The sequence below is a fragment of the Malurus melanocephalus genome, unplaced genomic scaffold (genome assembly GCF_030028575.1).
Source record: "Malurus melanocephalus ecotype Western Australia unplaced genomic scaffold, MMel_1.1 scaffold_36, whole genome shotgun sequence".
In the NCBI taxonomy this organism is placed as follows: Eukaryota; Metazoa; Chordata; class Aves; order Passeriformes; family Maluridae; genus Malurus; species Malurus melanocephalus.
This window is the reverse complement of record NW_026623268.1, coordinates 2,574,163-2,593,165: the sequence shown is the minus strand read 5'-3', so window position 1 is coordinate 2,593,165 and position 19,003 is coordinate 2,574,163. Positions and strand designations below refer to the sequence as shown.

The 19,003-nt window shown below is 41.4% G+C and overlaps 3 protein-coding genes across 5 annotated transcripts in view; 2 read left to right on the top strand and 1 right to left on the bottom strand.

Moving 5' to 3' along the window:
* The first annotated feature begins 707 nt into the window (after positions 1-707).
* CCDC181 (coiled-coil domain containing 181) lies at positions 708-11,145 on the top strand. Its single transcript, XM_057364189.1, has 6 exons — positions 708-867; positions 3,470-3,630; positions 4,129-5,019; positions 7,020-7,166; positions 7,811-7,968; positions 8,555-11,145. Exons 2-6 carry the CDS (start codon positions 3,493-3,495, stop codon positions 8,673-8,675), a joined length of 1,455 nt encoding a protein of 484 aa, XP_057220172.1. The 5' UTR covers positions 708-867; positions 3,470-3,492; the 3' UTR covers positions 8,676-11,145.
* On the bottom strand, positions 10,023-18,540 carry BLZF1 (basic leucine zipper nuclear factor 1). 3 transcript variants are annotated; one of them, XM_057364192.1, is made up of 7 exons: positions 18,476-18,540; positions 16,740-16,795; positions 14,922-15,361; positions 14,091-14,290; positions 12,422-12,550; positions 11,605-11,824; positions 10,023-11,420 (listed from the first exon to the last, which is right to left on the bottom strand). In XM_057364192.1, exons 2-7 carry the CDS (start codon positions 16,756-16,758, stop codon positions 11,235-11,237), a joined length of 1,194 nt encoding a protein of 397 aa, XP_057220175.1. In that variant the 5' UTR covers positions 16,759-16,795; positions 18,476-18,540; the 3' UTR covers positions 10,023-11,234. The 3 variants fall into 3 exon arrangements, with proteins under 3 accessions (XP_057220175.1, XP_057220173.1, XP_057220174.1); XM_057364190.1 differs by having other exon boundaries at positions 18,433-18,499; XM_057364191.1 differs by having other exon boundaries at positions 18,425-18,487.
* A 5-nt stretch (positions 18,541-18,545) lies between these two features.
* The window catches only part of NME7 (NME/NM23 family member 7), an 87,768-nt gene continuing 87,310 nt past the window's right edge, over positions 18,546-19,003 (top strand). The window contains exon 1 of the mRNA XM_057364193.1: positions 18,546-18,652. Coding sequence (XP_057220176.1) covers positions 18,650-18,652 — 3 coding nt within the window. The 5' untranslated portion in view covers positions 18,546-18,649. The remainder of the gene's footprint in view (positions 18,653-19,003) is intronic.

Sequence of the window (19,003 nt, the reverse complement as noted above, 5' to 3'; positions counted from 1 at the left end):
CGTGTCTCGGGACATGCATTGCTGTCTTCATTAGTGGTGAGGCACTGGAACAGGTTGTCCAGAGTTGTGGATGTCCCATCCCTGGAAGTGTTCAAGGTGAGGCTGGATGGGGCTCTGAGCAGCCTGGTCTAGTGRGAGGTGTCCCTGCCCATGGCAAGGGAGCTGGAACTCCAAGGTCCACTTCCAAACCAAACAATTCCATGATTCTGTGATTGAYAAAAGCCCAAATCCTGACACTGCTGGCTCTTGGGCAGATCCGATTGCTCATCTATCACCAGCCGGAGCATAAATGAATAATACAACACGCAAACCGAGGCTGCTCCCTGAGSAATGCATAATTTAACASCCYCGAAGGGCTCTCGGSCGGRCAGGGAGMGCCGCCTGCCGCACTCCTCCCCCTCTCCGGGCGGGGTGTGTGTGCTCTCCTGCCCCTTAGCGCTCTGCTTCCCGACAATTTGAAGGCGTGATCTGGGATTGTGCCACACGGAGCAGCGGGCAGGGCGGGGGCCCGGGTGCGAAGGCCCGTTCTCCATGGCAACGGGGCGGTGTGGCCCGGCCTGCCCGCGCCCGCGGCCGTTAGGGGCGCTGAGGGGAGCGGCGGGCGGCCCTCGGGAGGCGGCGTTCGTCCCTCGGGAGGCGGCGTTCGTCCCTCGGGAGGCGGCGTTCGTCCCTCGGGAGGAGGTGTTTGTCCCTCGGCAGGAGGTGTTTGTCCCTCGGGAGCCGCCGTGGCGCTGACCGGCACCGCAGGACGGTGCTTGGGGCGGCACCGCCGCTGCCACGGCAACCGCAACGCCCGGAGGCCGCACCTCCTCGTCCCCGGCCGGGAGCGGCGGGGCCCGGCGTGCCCCAGGGGAGCAGGGAATGCTGGTGAGGATGTTCCCCACCGCGCCCGAGTGCGGTTCGGGTTCCCGGGTCTGTGTGTGTGTGTGTGTAGGTTTTAGTGCAGCGGGACAAAGCGGCAATAATCCATCGCTCTGTCGCGCCTTTTGCWGTGGCTGTGTCAGAGTATAACCACGTAGAGATGTTATTAAGCTGTGCAGAGCAAGTGGTCACAGCGCACACCCCCAACGGACGCGCCCCAAGTAGAACAGAAGCAGGTGAAAATGAAGATCAGAGATTTTCTGAGTGCTTTAGGTCCCTCTTAATGCTGAATCCCTTTACTTCATAAGACCCTAAATAGAGGAGGAGCTGATTCAGGATTTTCTGGTGTCCCCAATATAAGAAGGTCACAGAACAGATGGAGCAAGTCCAGAGGAGGCCATGAGGTTGGTAAGAGGACTGGTGCACCTCCCCTGTGGAGACAGACTGAGCAGGTTGGGACTATTCAGCCTGGAGAAAGGGAAACTGTGTAGAAACCCCATTACAACCTTCCAGTATCTGAAGGGGCCCACAGGGAAACTGGAGAGGGACTCCTTGTCAGGAACTGCAGTGACAGGACAAGGGGAATGGGCACAAACTGAAAGAGGGGAAGCTTAGGTTACATATTAGGAAGAAATTCTTTRTTGTGAGAGTGGTGGCACCCTGGAACAGGTTGCCCAGGGAGATGGCGGATGCCCCATTCCTGGAAAGTGTTCAGGGCCAGGTTGGATGGGGCTTGGAACTACCTGGTCTAGTGGGAGATATTCCTGCCCATGGGAGAGGAGGTTGGGTCTAGATTGTCTTTAAGTTTCATTCCAATCCCTTAACATTCAATGAACAAGGACACTGAATTAGAAGTTCTTTCTTCAGCCATGACTACTTTATTTTACAACAGAAGTTGATTTTTATGCTGTTCGCTGTTATTATACTTAACCCAAATGGATTTAACATTTTCAGTGTTTGTATTGAGTGCCACAGACTGATGTGAACATGTTTAGTTAAAGACACAATTAATCGGCACAGCTTTTGTTTCCACTCACCATAATAATGAAATCACAGAGAAATAGTTCTTTTATGCTGAATATGCACTRGRGCAAAGTAACCTCCATTAAGATCCKGGGTATGTCATCACCCAAACCAAGGATGTTGTGAAGGAAATGCCCAGCTTTATTACCAYTTTTTCCTCTAAAACAAATCTTGAGTAAGTTTTGAGGTTTAAAAGAGCATCACTGTTGTCTATTTTTTTGAAATACAAAGTTCTAAGAAGCGGAGCTGGTGTTCCTCAGAATAAATAACTGAGAACTCAGAGATACTCATACAAACTTAAAACAAAAGCTTGGCAGAATTTAAGCAACATCTGCTGGATGGCTTTTACAAAATACATTGCAAAATGGATACACAGATTCAAAAGTCCAGGTGCAATCCTTTTTGATTCTCTGATTCTGTGATTTTTGTCTGGAAGGGCAGGATGGTCACACAGCTGTCTTGCTATTCTAGGGCCATCCAGAGTCAGAGCTATCTCTTATGCTCCATATTGTCTTGCCATGTGCTCATATCRCAGAAYGGTAAGGGGTTGGAATGGAACTTAAAGATCCTTGGGCAGGGACACMTGCCASAAGACCARGTTGCCCAAAGCCCCATCCAATCTGGCCCTGAACTCTTCCAGWGATGGGGAATYCACAATTTCCCTGGGCAACCTGTTCYTKTGCCTCACCACYATAAYASCAAAGAATTTCATCCTAATATCTAACCTAARTTTCCCCTCTTTCTRCTTTTACCCAATACTCCTTGTGATGTCACAACATTCATGATCTTTAGTATGTTGAAAATTACACAGTCTTACTAGAGACTGGTACAGCAGAGGGTACAAAAGAACAGGAACTTTTGAATAATGAATGTCTTTTTCATTGCTTTTGTAAAAGGTAATAAATTAGTGAAGGAGTTATTGGTGGCTGAAGATGTAAAAAGAGCACAATCAGCTCTCTAGACTCATGAGTGTGTTCACRTTTTTAACCCTTTGTGTCTTGATGCCTTGTACTGAGTGAGCTGAGTGGAAGGGCAGCAGGGATTCAGCTTGGAGCACCAAGAACTGGTATTTAAGCAATCCTTCAGGAGCTGGTGGCACCTGTGTGCTGTCCAGTACAAAGATGATTTAAAAGATGCAGTTCTTACAGTGACTCGTCTTCAGCTTTGTCATGAGCGTGACTAAACCAGCCTGAGTAACAGGTTAATGAGTGCTAAAAGTTACATTGTGTTTAAATAAAATAAGACACAAACAAGGTAAGATACAAACAAGAAGTCTGTAGCACTTCTAGCTAACATAAAATAGTGTCTCTGCACAACACTAGCAGTTAAAAGATCATGAGTTCTAGTTTAAGAGACATTAAATCACYTTGRCTGGATTTAACTGAAGCCTTCTCCRAGTAGCTAGAGCTGGAAAAGCCAAAACCATTTGTGATTATATACCATCAGTGATCCTTAGTCCTGAGCTGCTGTGGCACTAACATGGTTGTGCTCATACTGCTCACAAGTTTGCTGTGGATGCCACGAGACATATCAGTATTTGTGTGTCACTAGAGTTTGAAAACATTTTATTCCCTTCTTTTTGTAGTAATACTCTAACACATCACCAAAATGAGTGAAAAGGAATATCAAGAAGATCTRACAGATATGGGTGATTCAACAGAAAATGAAGAGTATGAGGATGATTTTGAAAAAGAACTGGAATACCTAACTGATGATGAAGAAAAACAGGACCCTGGTGAAAGAGAGGTATTTGTTACATCAAATGCTAGTTGTGCTATTAAAAAGACAAAATACAGTAATATTTGGAATCATTGGCACCAATTCAGGATTGCTTGAAATGTGTAGGTGCWTTCACTGAATTTTGCCAAGGAAGATYATTTGAAATTACAATGAAACATATWTCAGTGAACTAGTTAGTTTGGTTATAATATTCTTAAAACAGAAAATTCAGTGTTCGTTGAAAACTATGTTTTTTAAAAAAGTAYTTCTGTGCAGCACTCATTCTGTTTTATGCTGTCACTAATCACTTTACTGGTTATTAAACTTTGTGAAAATGTGAACATAAAGTAAATGAAGAGACTTGTTAGTGCCAAAAAGGCTGCTAGTTATGACATGCACTGTTTGACAGTCTGGTTTAGAATGCAGGTAGTTTGTACTGCTCTTTTCTCTCCCTGTTTCTTTTCTCTTTCTCTCATAACTGTTCTTTTGTTGACAGAAGAGACTAATTGCTTTTATTGTTTTTAGAATCCTGAAGAAAATGAAGCACAAATTCATAGAGCTGCAGAAAACCTTGAGGAAGGGAATGAAGAAATGGAAGGAAATCTAGATCAGCATTCAGAGGCAGCAATTGAAAATGTAAATGTGAAAACAATATACTCCAATAAAAAATATTTGGAATCCGGAACAGATACTGAACAGGAGGACCAYGAATCTGATCCTGAGAGAGAAAGCTTTATCCAGGAATCCAGGCTGGGAAACGAGCAGGGACCGTATGAGGAAGAAGATGAAGAAATAAAGCGTTACGTCTTGGGAAAGATTGAAGAAGCCAACAAAGAGCTGAAAAATCAGGCTCCTGTGGATAAAAACAGAGAACGGAAATTAAAATTTAAGGATGAGTTGTTGGCTCTCCAAGCTCCTCTTCCAGAAGATATTGAGTTTGGTAAAACTGACCATTCAAAAGGAGATGACCTTTCATTTGGGCTGTCTCAGCTGCTTATTTCTAATGACATAGGACAGCAACGCCCRTCACTTTTAACACGTGGTGGCTCAGAGGAGGAAACATCAGATTATAGTAAACTCCTAGTGGAAAAAGCTGGAAAGTTTGAGCTCTTAGGTTTATATGACATTGAAAGCCGGTGCATCTCGCCTCCAATAAGTGTTTGTTTTACTGATATTGAAACATCTTCAAAATCTTCAGACTACTATTCTTCTGACTCTCAAGGAATGCCTCCATGTGACTGTCAACTTCCTCCAGATTCTGCTTTGAATGGTACAAAAGATCTGGGAAAAGGGAAGAGTCCACGGAAGACTCAGTCTTCAAAGACATCTGTGAAAAGCTCCACTTATGGTCTCACTCCCAAACAAAAAGAATTAAGGAGGCARATTGAAATAAGGAATGAAAGACGGAGGATAGAGGTAAATACATAGAAAAAAGTAAATCACAGTGACCATCCTATTTCTCTGCTCCACAAGGACCACATGCTCAGGACATTTACTCCATTCTTCCTTGATAAAAAAGGCAGCAATAGTAGTTGTAGTAATGATAATAATAACAACAACAATAATAATAATAATAATAATAATAATAATAATAATAATAATAATAATAAATAACAACAATAACAATAATTCTCAGGGGTTTGTATGGAATCTCTCAAGCTCCCTTCCCAGAGTGGCATAGGATCATGCCTTGCTCAGAGGGGAAATTATTTAATATATCCTTCATAAATAGGCCTTCTGCTGTATTTTGCATACTGGTTTTGCCTCTTGACTCTCTCTCWACCTAGGTTCCATTACAGTCACACAGTTTATGGAATGTAGCACATAGTGTCACATCTGCATATATTACACTGCAGTGCAAGAAGTTTACATGAACCACAGCAAGGCAGGGGCACATTTGGGTACTCAAGAAGTATCAATTAGGCAATTATCATAGGGGAGAGTGTTCAGTCCTAATATAACATTTACACAGCAGAGTGACTGTGAGAACCGTTTTAATTCTTTCTCAGCTCCTTACTCAGAAAAAAAATTACATTTCATAGAGAGTCAGCCTCTGAGAGCTGTAATGGGGAAATCTTTACCAAAGAGTTTAAAAATGTCGATGTTTTTCTTCTCTTTGCATTATGATGATGCAATTACAAAAAGATAACTTGCTATGTATGTCGCTCTGCAAAAGGAGCATGCCATTTTTCTGTGSCATGATGTACTAATTAAGCTGGTTAAGTAGCTTCCAAGGTTGGTTTCTATCTGGAAATAGCTCTAGCCTGATTTATTTGAAAAGGTTACTGAGGTTCAGCTCAGTAATGAGGGGTATGAAATATGATGAGCTATCGAAGTGTTCTCTTTGTGCACACAGGACTAGATCTCTTGACACCATGTTTTGTGTATTTAAAGTAAAAGGTWGTGGTGAGGGTAGGAAGGTTATTTTCCTAACAATATGTGCTAAATTTCTTCCTTTGTTGGCTGACTTAGGGAAAGGTAAGAATGTGTTACGTAATTTCTTCATTCTGGAATGGAATTCTTCCATTCTGTTGACTGATTTCACAGGCATTTCTTGGATTTCTTGGCATTACTGGAATTCAGCTGCTTCATTTGTTGGGTTTTTTTTCATTCCAATAAATTAGAAATTGTGAGATTGGAGGCTGTCTGAAAGTTGTGTGTAGGTGGGAGGAACATCATCTATTTGCAAGAAGATTAGACTTGTCAAAGTGTGAAATGAGTAGGGATTGTAGCTTTTGTGTCAAAGAGAGTAAATCCTGGTAAAAAAAATGTCCTAATCAGCTTTCTGAAGCTTTAATTGGAAATTTTTTCTCTTCCTTTAATACTTACCATTAGCTAAAATGTAATTAATAAGTAAAAGAATCTTCTCTCAATTTTGTAAGTATCAGTTCACATTGAAAACTTGAAAAAAGCCTGAAGCTATTTATACTCCTTAAATAAATACATAGCAACTTCATTTCTAGAAAGAAGTCCTTATTTATAAGGTAGTGCTTGTAATCCATAAGTTGTTAAGTATGCTTTGGGGTTTAGTGGTCCATCAAGCCTGAGAGCTGCACTGATTTTTAAAATGCATCAATTTGAAGTGATTCTAAKATAATCAGAGCTATTGGGCAGACTTAAGAGTTTTCACCTGATGTTATTTAAATGTCTGTGAGTTGTGTCATGAAAATAGAGGWAATCACAAAAAGGATTAGACTGGAAGTGTCAGAATATATCACAAACCACAGAAGTGCTCCAACAATTCCTTCCTAAATGTAGTATTAGCTATGATGCAGTCTTTGAGTATTCCTGTTTCATCTGTATTTCAGTGTGTCTCTCATGTAATTCAAATGACTTATTTCTTGCCTGCAATGGTCCTTGCAGATGAAGATAATTCTCTTAAAATCTAAATTTATTTGCTTTTCCTTCCACTTAAGGAAGAAATAAGGCAAAAGGAAYTAGAAGAAGAAAGGAGAAGAGAGAATGACATAGTTTTTAGAGCTTGGTTACAGAAGAAGAAAATACAAGTACAAGAAGAAAAGCGGATTCGTCGTGCGAAGCAGCTGGAAGAGCTGAGCATCAGAGTAATGTCTCCCTAATGTGGAACTGGGATCTATCTTGTTAAATGTTAATCTTGTTAAATAGGAAAACCAAATTCTAAGCCTGTGTTCTAGGTCAAGTGTATGAATATTTATAGTAATGGGRAATGTTTTTGTTACATTGTTTTCAGTGAAAAGCTGGACTTGCATGTTTAAGATTATTGTGCTTGGTAGGGTGGCTTGCATTGTAGAAACAGTATATATAAACTTAATTATAAAATCACAGAGATACACTGATTTTCCTATTTATCAGGAGAATGATTTAATGGAACACTGCAGTGAACAAGCAGAGACTCTTTGGAGTGCTTTCCTTATCATCAGAACTAGTTAGCAAGCAGTTAATGCACATGACCTAATCAAAATCTGGAGATTCAGATGCTGTTCTAAAGTTCTTCTGYCTTAAATGGTGGACTCGAAAAGATAATTCAGTACTTTTTAAAACATAGTGCTTTAAATGCTTGCTCATGTTTATATTCCATGCCAGATTAGCATATGCTCTAGTGTGTTTATAAAGTACGTTTCACGGAGGGGAGATGCCAGCTGAATACAAAAGAAACTATTATAATATGATTAATTTAAAGGTAATTTACTGATTAACCTTGTGTATACATGCCTTTTTTATTAACTAGGAGGAGGTGACTAGGGATCCAGAAGAAGCCTACAGGTTATGGCTCAAAAAAAAGCACCTACAATATGTGAAAGAAAAACAGCTAGACCTTTTGAGGCGCCAAACTCAGGAAATGCAGTATTATCCAAGGATAGAGGACAGTGACAAAGCTTTTAAAGAGTAAGTAAGCTCATTCCTAAGGAACCATTTTTGAAACTTTTGTAGTCTTTAAGCTCAAATCTATAATTATCTCATGGTACATCTTTACCACTGAAGTCCTCATTGTTTTGGAGGGTTTTGAGTTGTTTTTTTTGCATGAGTATGCCCTTTTAAATTTACACCCTTGCAAAAATGTACCAAWTCCTTGATATTGTTCATTCATTGCTGTGAAATTACTTGTCAGAACCTGAGCTGAAAAAAGTGAATTGCTTTTGCCAAAAAAGGGATTTTCTCACCAAACTCTTGTTGCCTTTTCTGGAGCAAGTTTGGGTTGATTCAGTCCATTAAAGGAGTATAAAGTTAATCCAGTTTAACAAAATGGGGCAGGTAAAGGTGGGTGCAGAAGCAGTGGAATTGGGGTAGGAGAGTAGTGCTTCCTGTATTTGGGGTGTGTCAGGCTTTTAGACAGTCTCAGCCATGACACCCAACTTCACCCTACAAGACAGGATGGCTCTAGTTAAGTGGGGGACAAGTCTCCTTTGAATGGATGATGCAAAGCTTGAAATTGCAACTGCCAGTACTTCTGATCCTCTTTCTCTCTCCACAGCTGGCTGAGAAGGAAGAGAGAAGAGAAAATAGCAGCAGAACAAGCTGCTAAAGAGAGCGCCAGGCAGCTTAAACTGGAAGCCAGAAGAGAAAGACGGATGCGGAACATGAACTTTGTTTAGTTCAGAGACAAAATCCTTTTGCCTCAGAGACCATTACAGTTGAAAATCTGATGTAGCCACAGAGTTCTTGGTGACAATCTTCTTAATTTAAATGGTGTGAGTTTTTGTTCTTTACAGCTACTGACTTTTTGTGGTATTTTAAAAGCTTTCAAGCAAGTTTAAAAATTACCTTCAGTGACAATGATTTCCCTATCTATTTATTTGTAATATAGTTGAAAAGCCTGCTTTTATGCATAACTCAGGGATCTTCTTGGTTTAACCAAATCTAAATGAGTGCAAGATCTATATATGAGGGTGGCAAATACACATTCCCTTCTTTAAAAGGCACTTTATACTCAACTCCATCATGGATTCCTGGATGCAGGCTACTGTGCAAAATGTTGAATTTTTGGTGGAATTATATTGCTGTTTGATGCTGCTAGTGATTAAGACTGTGTAAGGTGTAATGTTGTTGGAAAATGATGTTTCTTGTACTTCCTATTGATTTGTTGATGAGCTCTAGACCAGAGGACTGTATTCTTTTAGGTTCCTGGAAAGTGGTCATTGAAGGCTAATGTGTAGGTGAACATTGCAARGGGTTTTGAAACTTATTTCTGTGAGTCTTATCCAGTAGTTTTCTATTCCATGGAATTAAAATGATAACCTTTTCCAATAGTAAGGAAGCTAGGTTCCTTATATAAATATCAATRTTTGTTATAATGATTTTAGCAAACTACATCACCTTACCCAGCTAAATTGTGAACTCTTGACAGAGAACTTGCCAATGTGACTCATGAAATCATAAAGTAAATGAAAGAAGAGGAGCTTTGTGTCCAACTACATGTCCAACACATTTCATGATCCTGGCATTGCCCTGAAGTTTTTCCACATTCACAGTGTTTTCTGGGAGTACTACAACAGACAGAAAKGTAGTAGATGCAAAGCAGATTTACAGGCAATATTTTTCTCAGTTATTTTTGGAGCTAGTTACAGGCAYATTGAGAGCACTGGTGTTGGGCTGGAGGCTGCTTTTGCCAGCATAGACATCRAGCATGGATACAAAATGAAAATTTCACATGCTCAAGAGACACATAACTAACAGATGCCTTCCRCCTTCCAGATACCTTCCCCTGACACCAAAAGCAAGAAGAGCTTTCTGCATCTAGCAAGCAAATCCAGGTGGAGTGTTTGGAAAGGTTCACACATACCATCCCCCTAACTGTAGAAAACTACAAAAGAAGTGCTTCTCTGTTCATTGCCTCACACCAGCAGAGTGAAGGGCTTTACAGTTCAGTGTCAAATAGTTCCTTTATGCTACAGAGAAAATAGGGTCAGAAATATGACTTCATTAAATCCAAAAGTGCAACCTGAAAGCAAGCAAATGAAGTTTATTGTAGCTTTCTTCATGCAAATCAAAGCAGAGCCAGCAACAGCAAGAACTTTCAGCTTACATAATTTGATCATGGTATGAGATTCAAAGGAAAATTGGGTAAAAGCAACCATTTTAGAAACCTTTTTCCTAAACTAGACACCTTCATACGGTAGATTTGGGGCTCAGACTAAGAAATTTAAATAGKCTTCTTTGGATTTAGCAGATTGTCTCTTAAAAGTTCTCTTCAAACCAATGTCAAAAACTTTGACTCTACATCAAGATTATAAAACCATACAAGTAAAAAAATACTTTAACAGTACTTGTGCAAACATAGTGCTTATCTTCACCTTCCCATAATACTCTGGAAAACCTTGGGTAAGGACTGAGTCCTAATGCCAGGCCAGCTTTTAATGCTATGTACTAAAGAAAGTGTTTTACTGTCTGCCTTTACTGAGGATCAGTGATGCAAAGCTTCCCTCCAGAAGCTGAAACAAATGGAAAAGCCATTATTTCAGCTTTATGGAAACTCAAGAATAATCTCACCCCACTGAGTTTTTTGGAGTCCATCTGAAAGCAGTTACTACTTATATATTATAGCTAGAATTCATTCAAGCTTCATCTCCTTCTTGACAGGAGGGCTGGTACTGCATATACTCTTCCTTTCAGAACTTAACAGCTTTGAAGAATCATTACACATAGTTGTTTTTATAACTCAGCTTAAAAGCCTGAACATAGACTTGGGGGCAGGCCATCACCTTGGCTAAGATTAAAAAAAAAAACAACTATGTAACTGACCATCTACCATTATTTCTAAATTTAGATGTAACTGATTAGCACCTCATTTGCTTTGGTATGGTTACACTTCTGTCTCCCTCTAATGGGAAATTCATTAGGATTTGCTAATAAGACTATAAACCTTCAACAGTCAAAAGCATCTGTATGCTCTRTAAATTGGACCAGCATACCATTTTTTGTCTTGCCTTTGCATAAGAAAATAAGTAACTTTCCAGACTGAGAAGTAGWAGAAGTATCCCAGAGACTATGGAAATCCTGTCAGTCCCTAACTTCAAGAGGTAGAGAAGCAGAAACCTTGTAATTTCCAATGTTAAACCCACCCATTATAGGAAAAGGACAAAGGGAAGCCTGCTGAACATCAGGTACTATAGTTCTTTAGAAACAGTGCATGTGCAGTTGCCTTGGCTGGGCTTTTAAAGGGCTATCAGCTCTCCTTGACAATGATTGCAACAATTGAAGGTTACATCTTCATATCTTGTATATGGGTGAAACCTTCCAATACTTTTCTTTGTGGAAAGGAAGGAAGATGGAGAAGTCTCAGCAAAAGAAACTTCTGTTGATGTTTCTGGACGTGCAGCTGGATCCAGTACACGTAGCATCTAAGGATGAAAAAAATGAGACTTGAAGTATTTTTATACAGTTTAATGAGCTTTTTCCTTCTCTAACAGCTAGGAAGGATTTCTGCCCAAAAACCATTTTTCTTTTTTTTTTTCAAGCTGAAAACAAAATATCCATTTACCCAGAACCTTAATATAAAGATTAACATGTAACAAGAGTTCTTACCATTTCAGCCATTTTCTCAGCAGGGGTATTGCAGAACTCCACAGTTGTTGCAGTCTTTTTTGGACTGTTAGTGCCAACATTTCCTAGAAGATGTGAGCTTACTGCTTTGGCTAGCTTACAATTCACAGCTGCTAGCTCTGTTGTAGTGTAAGGCTGGGCACTAGGATAGTATGTCTGTTGTCTCCCCCACTGAAGAGAAACCATGAGTTCCTCCAGCAGCCTGTGCAAAAATTAAAAAAGCACTGTTAGTGGGGTTTGTATTCTATACTGTATAATCAGCATCCAGCACATTTCTGAGGAATCATCTCATCCCAAGAATTATTAAACTAGCTAAATCTTAAATCAAAGAACTGGTCAAAAAAAAAGCATTTGAAAACAAGGAGACAAATGTCTGTTTTCCAAGGCAAAGCCTCACCAACACAGGACTTTTAATACTGGGAACACTTTTTTGTCATGTGGCAGAATAAGCACTAGAAAGTTCGTGGCAAAAGAAACTCTTATTTGATATTTTGGAAGGAAASAGAGAACACTTGAAGTCAAGACACTAAGTGATTAAAGAGAGAAAGCCTGAGCACATGAGGGATGTCAGTTCCACAGTTTATTACCCCTAAGAYCTCACATCTCTAGGGAATGAAGAAAGCTARTACTTTTGCYCTTTCAGCTCTAAGACTGAAAAGTKACCATWCTATACATCAGTATAATTGATTTGGGTTGAAGATCACYGGAAGAGGGGAAAGTTACTTGGTTCTTCTCTGGCCTAAATAAACTGACAAAAATGAAGTTTGCACAGAGGTAGTCTACATTAGAAAAATCATACTTGTGTGTATCAATCATCTCTTGACGGAACTGATCGCGTTCATTCAGCAAGTCCTGGATTGCACTTTGTGCATCCCTGGTTTGGCGCTGAAGAATTGCTCTGGTATTGGTCAGCTCATCAGCCATCACCCTGCAGAAGAAATCTCCAGTCAGCACTGCAAGTGAACAGTCTGAACATCACCTTTATTCTACTACAGAYTATCACTCATCTGTTCAGCCTGAGGATTAAGCTGCTGTTCTCTGTTCCCTTCCCCATGCAGAGCCTATATCAACCTAATTAAGAATAATTTCTGTTCAACTACAGTCAACATCAGTGCAAGATTATGTTATGGCTTGCTGAATTTAAGCAATCTTAGTCCACTTAATACAAATCTAGTAACAGACATTTCAAAGTATCTTGGGTAAGTGTACACAGTTGACAAGGATCCTATGATGAAAGAAAAAGCTAAATATATTTTTCTTTTACTAGCAATTCTCACAAGTATGCTGTAATCACATCTGTTCACACTCATCTCTAAAAATGACAGCCATGGCTATAGACTGCATTCATTTACCTCTGCCTTTCTCAGGGGCAATCACTAGATGCAGATATGAGTGTTTTAAGAGCTACAAATGAGACAGTTGTCACATATTGCTATGCATGAGGCTTGGCACTGACCCCTCCTGCAGGCATTTCAAATGCCTGTGATATTCCAAATGCAAAAACCAGAATGACATTTTAAAAACTCCCAGTTAGACATACAAGATAAAAATGAAMCAGAAGGTTACAATATTGAAGTGTTACTCTAAGCACACTCACATCCCTGATCTCAGAACTCTGAATAATGCTAAAACCCACAAGTTTGCATAGTAACTTGCTCAGCTAGGACTTACAAGTACCATTACACYCCATATGCTACACAAGTTACCATTCACCCCATATGCTGAAACTTCTAAAAACCAGCAAATGAAAGGGAGGACACTGTATTCTATTACCATTCCTTCAAGCAATAAGGTCTTTTGTGATATGCATAARCATCATAGTTMAGTCAGTTATATCCAAGTACAGCAGAAAACTAAAAATCCTAGAACACTATTTACAGATATGGTAAGACAACTTAACTTAGCAAGTTTAAAGTCCATTCCATTGTCAAATGAGATTTTGACTTTCAGACCYRYTTTTATGGTTAGAGAAGTAACAGTYTGAAAAAGAAATCCCCCTACTCTTACTTCAGTACTTCCTAACTCACTACAAGCAGAGCTCTTAACACATCAGCTTCTTCTCAAATTGATGACTGTATCATACCAGGAGCAAGGGGTGGGGAAGAAAAGTAAGCTAATTACCTTTACAAAAAGTCATCTGCCCTAGAAGACATTTTTAAACCCTAAACTGCACACAGTTTCATCAGAATTAAGAGCTTCTCTTGATATGTTGAGAGGAACTGTAGTTGAGATTTTAGGAGGTTTAGGATTCACTCTATTACCTCTGAAAAACAGGACTATTCAGATTTACTAGGAGCTTACTTTCTTTACAACAAGTTTCTTTACAACTTTTCTGTATTGTCATTTCATAGTAGATATCAGTATGGCTGTTGTGGCTGTCCTCTGCATATGCAAGCACACTGCAATGAGTGTATATGATGAAAGACTGAAGGTGAATGCTGTTAGGACAGCTCCATGAGAGGGARTACCTGCTTGCTAGGAATTTGCTTCGCCACACATCACATTGTATAGACATGCGCTCCAATTGCTCGGACAACTGAGCCATGTTCCGGCCCAGCACTTCGTTTTCCAGGATGAGCTGATTCTTCTCACGAGCCATCCGTTCAAAGTGATACTGCAGATCGTCCCCAACAGAAGCAACAAGCAATTTCTTCAGCTCCCGATTGACCTGGAAGTAGACCAGACTGGACTGTCTTGTAACTTATCAATAAACACTCCTACTTCCAGAATGCAGTGCAAGTTATTTCAAATTCCTAACAATAAATTGCCTTTTTMTTTCTAGAATGGTACACATCCAGGCAAGCATAACATTTGAGGTTAATGCATGTCCAACACATTTTTGTTTGAATTCTAACAGTCAAAGAGGAAGAATGAAAGCCTGCTACAAGAAACAAAGTTTCAGTAGTAGTCAACTCCTGAATCAGTAAGATAACAAAGAATTAGACAAGACATCCACACGTATATGAAATAGAAAATTATAGTCAACCCTTCTACAGCGTAACATTTTTTCCCATAGTGATTAAGGAGCAAAATCTTTCCTCATGAAAGATTCATTTCCCTGCAGCTCTTTAGTGTGCTTTTCCCAGCTAGGTCTTTGACTCTTTCATCTGCTGTCAGAAAAGCAACACCTGAATACTTTGATGTACTTCTGCTCTATATCTTAGCTGGTAAGTTCAAAAGGGAAATTATTTGTTTCAAGGCTAGAGTGTCAGAGCAGTTCTCTTTGGTCACATTCACAAATTGTTTATAYAAACCAAAACAGTTCAGTTGTGTTAGAGAAAACACCTTTGATTTCTTACCTCTGTCTGTATACGCAGCTGATTGGAGAGACCTTCTTTATCCTGTAACAACCGCTTTTCTGAATTCTTTAGCTTTTCAATTGCATTTTTCAGCTCTATCTGTTCTTTCTGGGGATCTGTAGCTCCATCTGACTGATGGAATGTGTCTCCTTTATGTCCCACAGATTTAGCTACCTTAGCATTTTTCGTTGGAACAACATGGGTGATAGCTGCTTTAGGGACTAATATTCGAATAGCTTCAATCTCCACTGATTTATCAGCATGTACTTTCCCCAGCTGCAGAACTCCAGGACTCAGGGAAACGGCTTTCTTTTTATGGGGGCTGTGGTGGATATGATGGGTTGTAGTGTTGGCTCCAGTAACTGCTTCCACTGATCCAGCTGTTTGCTCTGTTTCCATGCCATCTCCAGGTCCTCGAATGGGTGCTGAGGCATCGTCAACTGAAATTTAGAAAATGTGGAGGGAAACTTTACCACCTTTCACTTGGTTATAGTGTCATTGTAAGTCTTCCCTTAATTTCTGCACTCCAGAATTACAGATTTTAATTGTACATTGCATAGGTCAAATAGTCTGTTGTGGCAGGAATTATCAAGCACAAGTCAGAAAATCAAGTCAGAAAATCAAGTCAGAATGGTTTGGGTTGGAAGGGATCTTTAGGATCATTTTGTTCTAACTCCACTGCCATAGACAGGGACACTTTCCACCAGACCAGATTGCTCAAGGCGCTATCCAACCTGTTCTTGAACATTTTCAGGGATGAGGCATTCACAACTTCCCTGGGAACCTGTTCAGTGTCTCATCACCCTCTTACTCAAGTCAGTCCTTACTCAAATGTGCACTGCTCATTAACAATAACAGTACAAGACACAAACATTGATCTGAATTGCATTAATTTTAATTTCCTGGTGCCATACAAGATTAAATGCAGACACAAAAAAGAGCTTTAATGGAAAACGTTCTTGACATTACTCACAGGTTGAAAACAAAATCAGGTTTGGGGAGCTGACAGAATCAGAGCAGTTTCATTTGAAAAGCAAGAAGCAAATGAAAAACAGCTACTAGCTAGACAGCTTCTGACATCTTAAAAAGTTTWGCAGACTTTTAAGTACTATCTAACATGTGTTTTAGTTGCCCAAGTGAAGGTTTAAGAAAGGCCAACAAGCCAGTTCTGCTCCATTTCTACTCAAAAGACCCCAGCATTCCCCGGGTAGTAGTGCTGTAACTTGCTCTAAAGTCCCCRAAATGCATTACACTTACTGAAGTTAATTTTAAATTTAGTCTACTAAGTTTTCAGCTGAATGAACTATTATGGTAGTACAGTTTCCTCACAATGGGTGAGAAATACAAAGTTTCTGAGAACATGGCTATACATACTGCTTTTTTTCTCATACTGCAGGCAGTAACGTAAGCTTGGGTCCTCTATCCAAATGATGGATTTCAAAAATGCTGTACACCATTAATGTAATGTACTCAAACACCATTATATTGCCTTAYTTTCAAGCTTGCTGAATCAGTACCAACAGGTTTTAAATACCAGAGGAGGGCTGTCAGACAAGCATACAGACAGATTGCAGTATCAGTGACAAACTTATTTTTCAATATAAAGCTGGATTAGAAAAACTACGTTTAATTGTTGCTTCATTCAGGCAGCTCTGGTTTTCACAGCAATAGTGAAGACACAGAACTACTTCCTCATAGCTAGATAAAAGGAGTAAGTTTAAATGAATAGAGGCTGGTGTAAAGCATAACTCTGGTGTTTAGAATTCCAGTTCAAGTACTTTTAATTCAGTCATCTGAGATGTCATATAAACAACCTACCTTTTTCTAGAGATGTCATTTTCTCTTCAGCAGTGTGCTCTTCCTAGTTAGGTACTCTGAGGAAGAAATGAGGAGGGGGGCAGAAAAAAATCTTTAGCCAGGTAACAGTGAMAGTTAATCTTGGATTATTCTGTTTGCTGGTACAACCTCTAAACTGCGTAGCACAGTGAGAAAACCCACACCAAAACAGGGAAAAAAAATCCAAAATGGCAAAAACTTCACCAAACCCCATAAAGTTAAAAAGAGAAGGTTATGAGACTTCAGGCATATGTGCCTTTTTTTTTTCACTGAGAGCTGCACTTCAACTYCTCTCCATTACTCCTCATCTTGTTCTAGTTTCCACTCCTCAAATTTCTCTTCCTAGTCTCCCTCCTTTTTTTCAGTGAGCCCTCATCTTACCATTTAAAAGCCTGTAACACTCTCAAGAGTACAACTGCATGACTGTGCTGAGATAACCTAAAATAATCACAGAACCACAAAAAAAGGAAATACCTCACTATGCTTCAAGCAGATCAAGAGGTGGGGAGGAAACAACGGCAACTGCCCAGTTGCACAATTCCTTTAGTCCTGCTTGCTAAAACAACCTCTTTCATAGGGCTGTTTTCAGTCAAAGAAGGAGTCAGTGCCCTGAGTGGGTGCACATGCTTAGTTTAACCTAGTAGCAAAAGTTCACTCCCAGTTTGGCCCAGACCACCATCCTGGCCATTTTCTCCCTTATCCATCCAAAGGTATTGACCATTGCCACTTTCATTCACAGGCCCATCCACTCTCAWTTAAACAAGTCACTCATCCCTCTTTTCTAGGGTCTAATCATGTTAGTTTGAAATCGTATACCCCTATTTTGTTTGGCTGGCTTTTTCTCCSTTGAGTTCTCCCCATTATTCAAGGGAGATCCCCTGCTTCCTTTCACTGTACCACCATCTGAAAGGGCTTTAACTACAACTTTTTGACTTGCAYTGCAACAGTTCTCTGCCTTAAAAAAGAAAATGGCAGCGGTGAGCACACTACTACTTTTGGGTTTCTAAATTCAAAATTTGTTTTGCGTCAGGCAGGTTTATCTTTGGTGATGAACAGAAGACAAGAGAAACACCCTTCCCTCCTTGAGCTTTCTCAAACTACAGATACGGAAATGTCTCACCATCTGTTGCTGCTAAACTCCAGTTGTGTGTTTGCTTGTTTAATAGCATTAGGTGTTAATCACCACTGCTGTTCGTTCCTTTACGATTGAGCATCTTTATTTACTCGATGAGAACGAGGAGGAGGATGAAAGCCTAACTGCTCAGAAAGAGGCAAGAATACTCAACGAAAGACTGATTAGGAGCATTTGGGCTTATCCGCTCCCTCAGACACGACCTGCCGGTGACCCCGCTCCTTCAGAGTCCACGCTTTAATAGTGTGTGGGGAGCAGTGAAAGGCTCCCCACACATCCCCCTCCTGCTGCATCTCGGCAGGCAGAACTCCCTCACGGGTGTGGGGAGCAGTGAAAGGCTCCCCACACATCCCCCTCCTGCAGCATCTCGGCAGGCAGAACTCCCTCACGGGTTGCATCATTACCCACCGCACTCCCCGCGGCCGCCGAGCCCTGCCGGACCCAGAGCCTCGCACCGCCACTGCCCGCCGGCCCAGCCCCAGCCCAGCCCCCCGAGCCCCCTGCCCCGACAGACCGGCCCCGGCCCGGGCCCGACACACACACAGGGCCGCCACAGCGATGTCGCCACAGCCCTCACGGTTGTCACCTCGGCGGCTTCCGCGTCCGGCGGCGGGCGGAGCTCCCCGCGCGTCGTGTCCGCTCCCGCCCAATCGCGGGGCCGGCGCGGGGGCGGCGCTTCGGTTGCCGGGGCAGGGGCGGGGCGGGCATCGCCATCACCGCCGTCATCATCCTCCTCATCATCATCATCATCATCATCGCCATGGTGAGCGGGGACACGGGGCTGGGGAGCAGAGCCCCGGGGCGGACGGGGCCTGGCGGTGCCGCTGCCGGGATTCGCTCGGCCCTTGCTGAGGGGCTCGGGGGCCGCAGCCGCGGAGAGTTTGAAGGGGCCGTTCGGGCTCGTTGGTGCCGGGAAACTGCTGGTGCCACCCCAAAGCCGCCCTGAGTTAGGGGCAAGCTGGGCCAGAAACCCGGGAGAGCTAGCGAGAAGGCAGTGGTGCRTTTAGAGGAGGGAATTCGTTTCAGGTGCGACAGTCTCTATTCTTGACTGGATCTGCTGTGTAGTTATGCAGGGCAGACGACAGGATGTTTTTGCAGGGACACTGATTAAAAA

What these genes read in the sequence shown, in the direction of transcription:
- BLZF1 (XM_057364192.1), bottom strand. An exon ending in AGCTGCGTATACAGACAGAG is followed by an intron (nt 14,291 to 14,921) that starts GTAAGAAATCAA and finishes GTCTACTTCCAG; the next exon opens with GTCAATCGGGAGCTGAAGAA. An exon ending in CTGAGAAAATGGCTGAAATG is followed by an intron (nt 11,421 to 11,604) that starts GTAAGAACTCTT and finishes TTTCATCCTTAG; the next exon opens with ATGCTACGTGTACTGGATCC.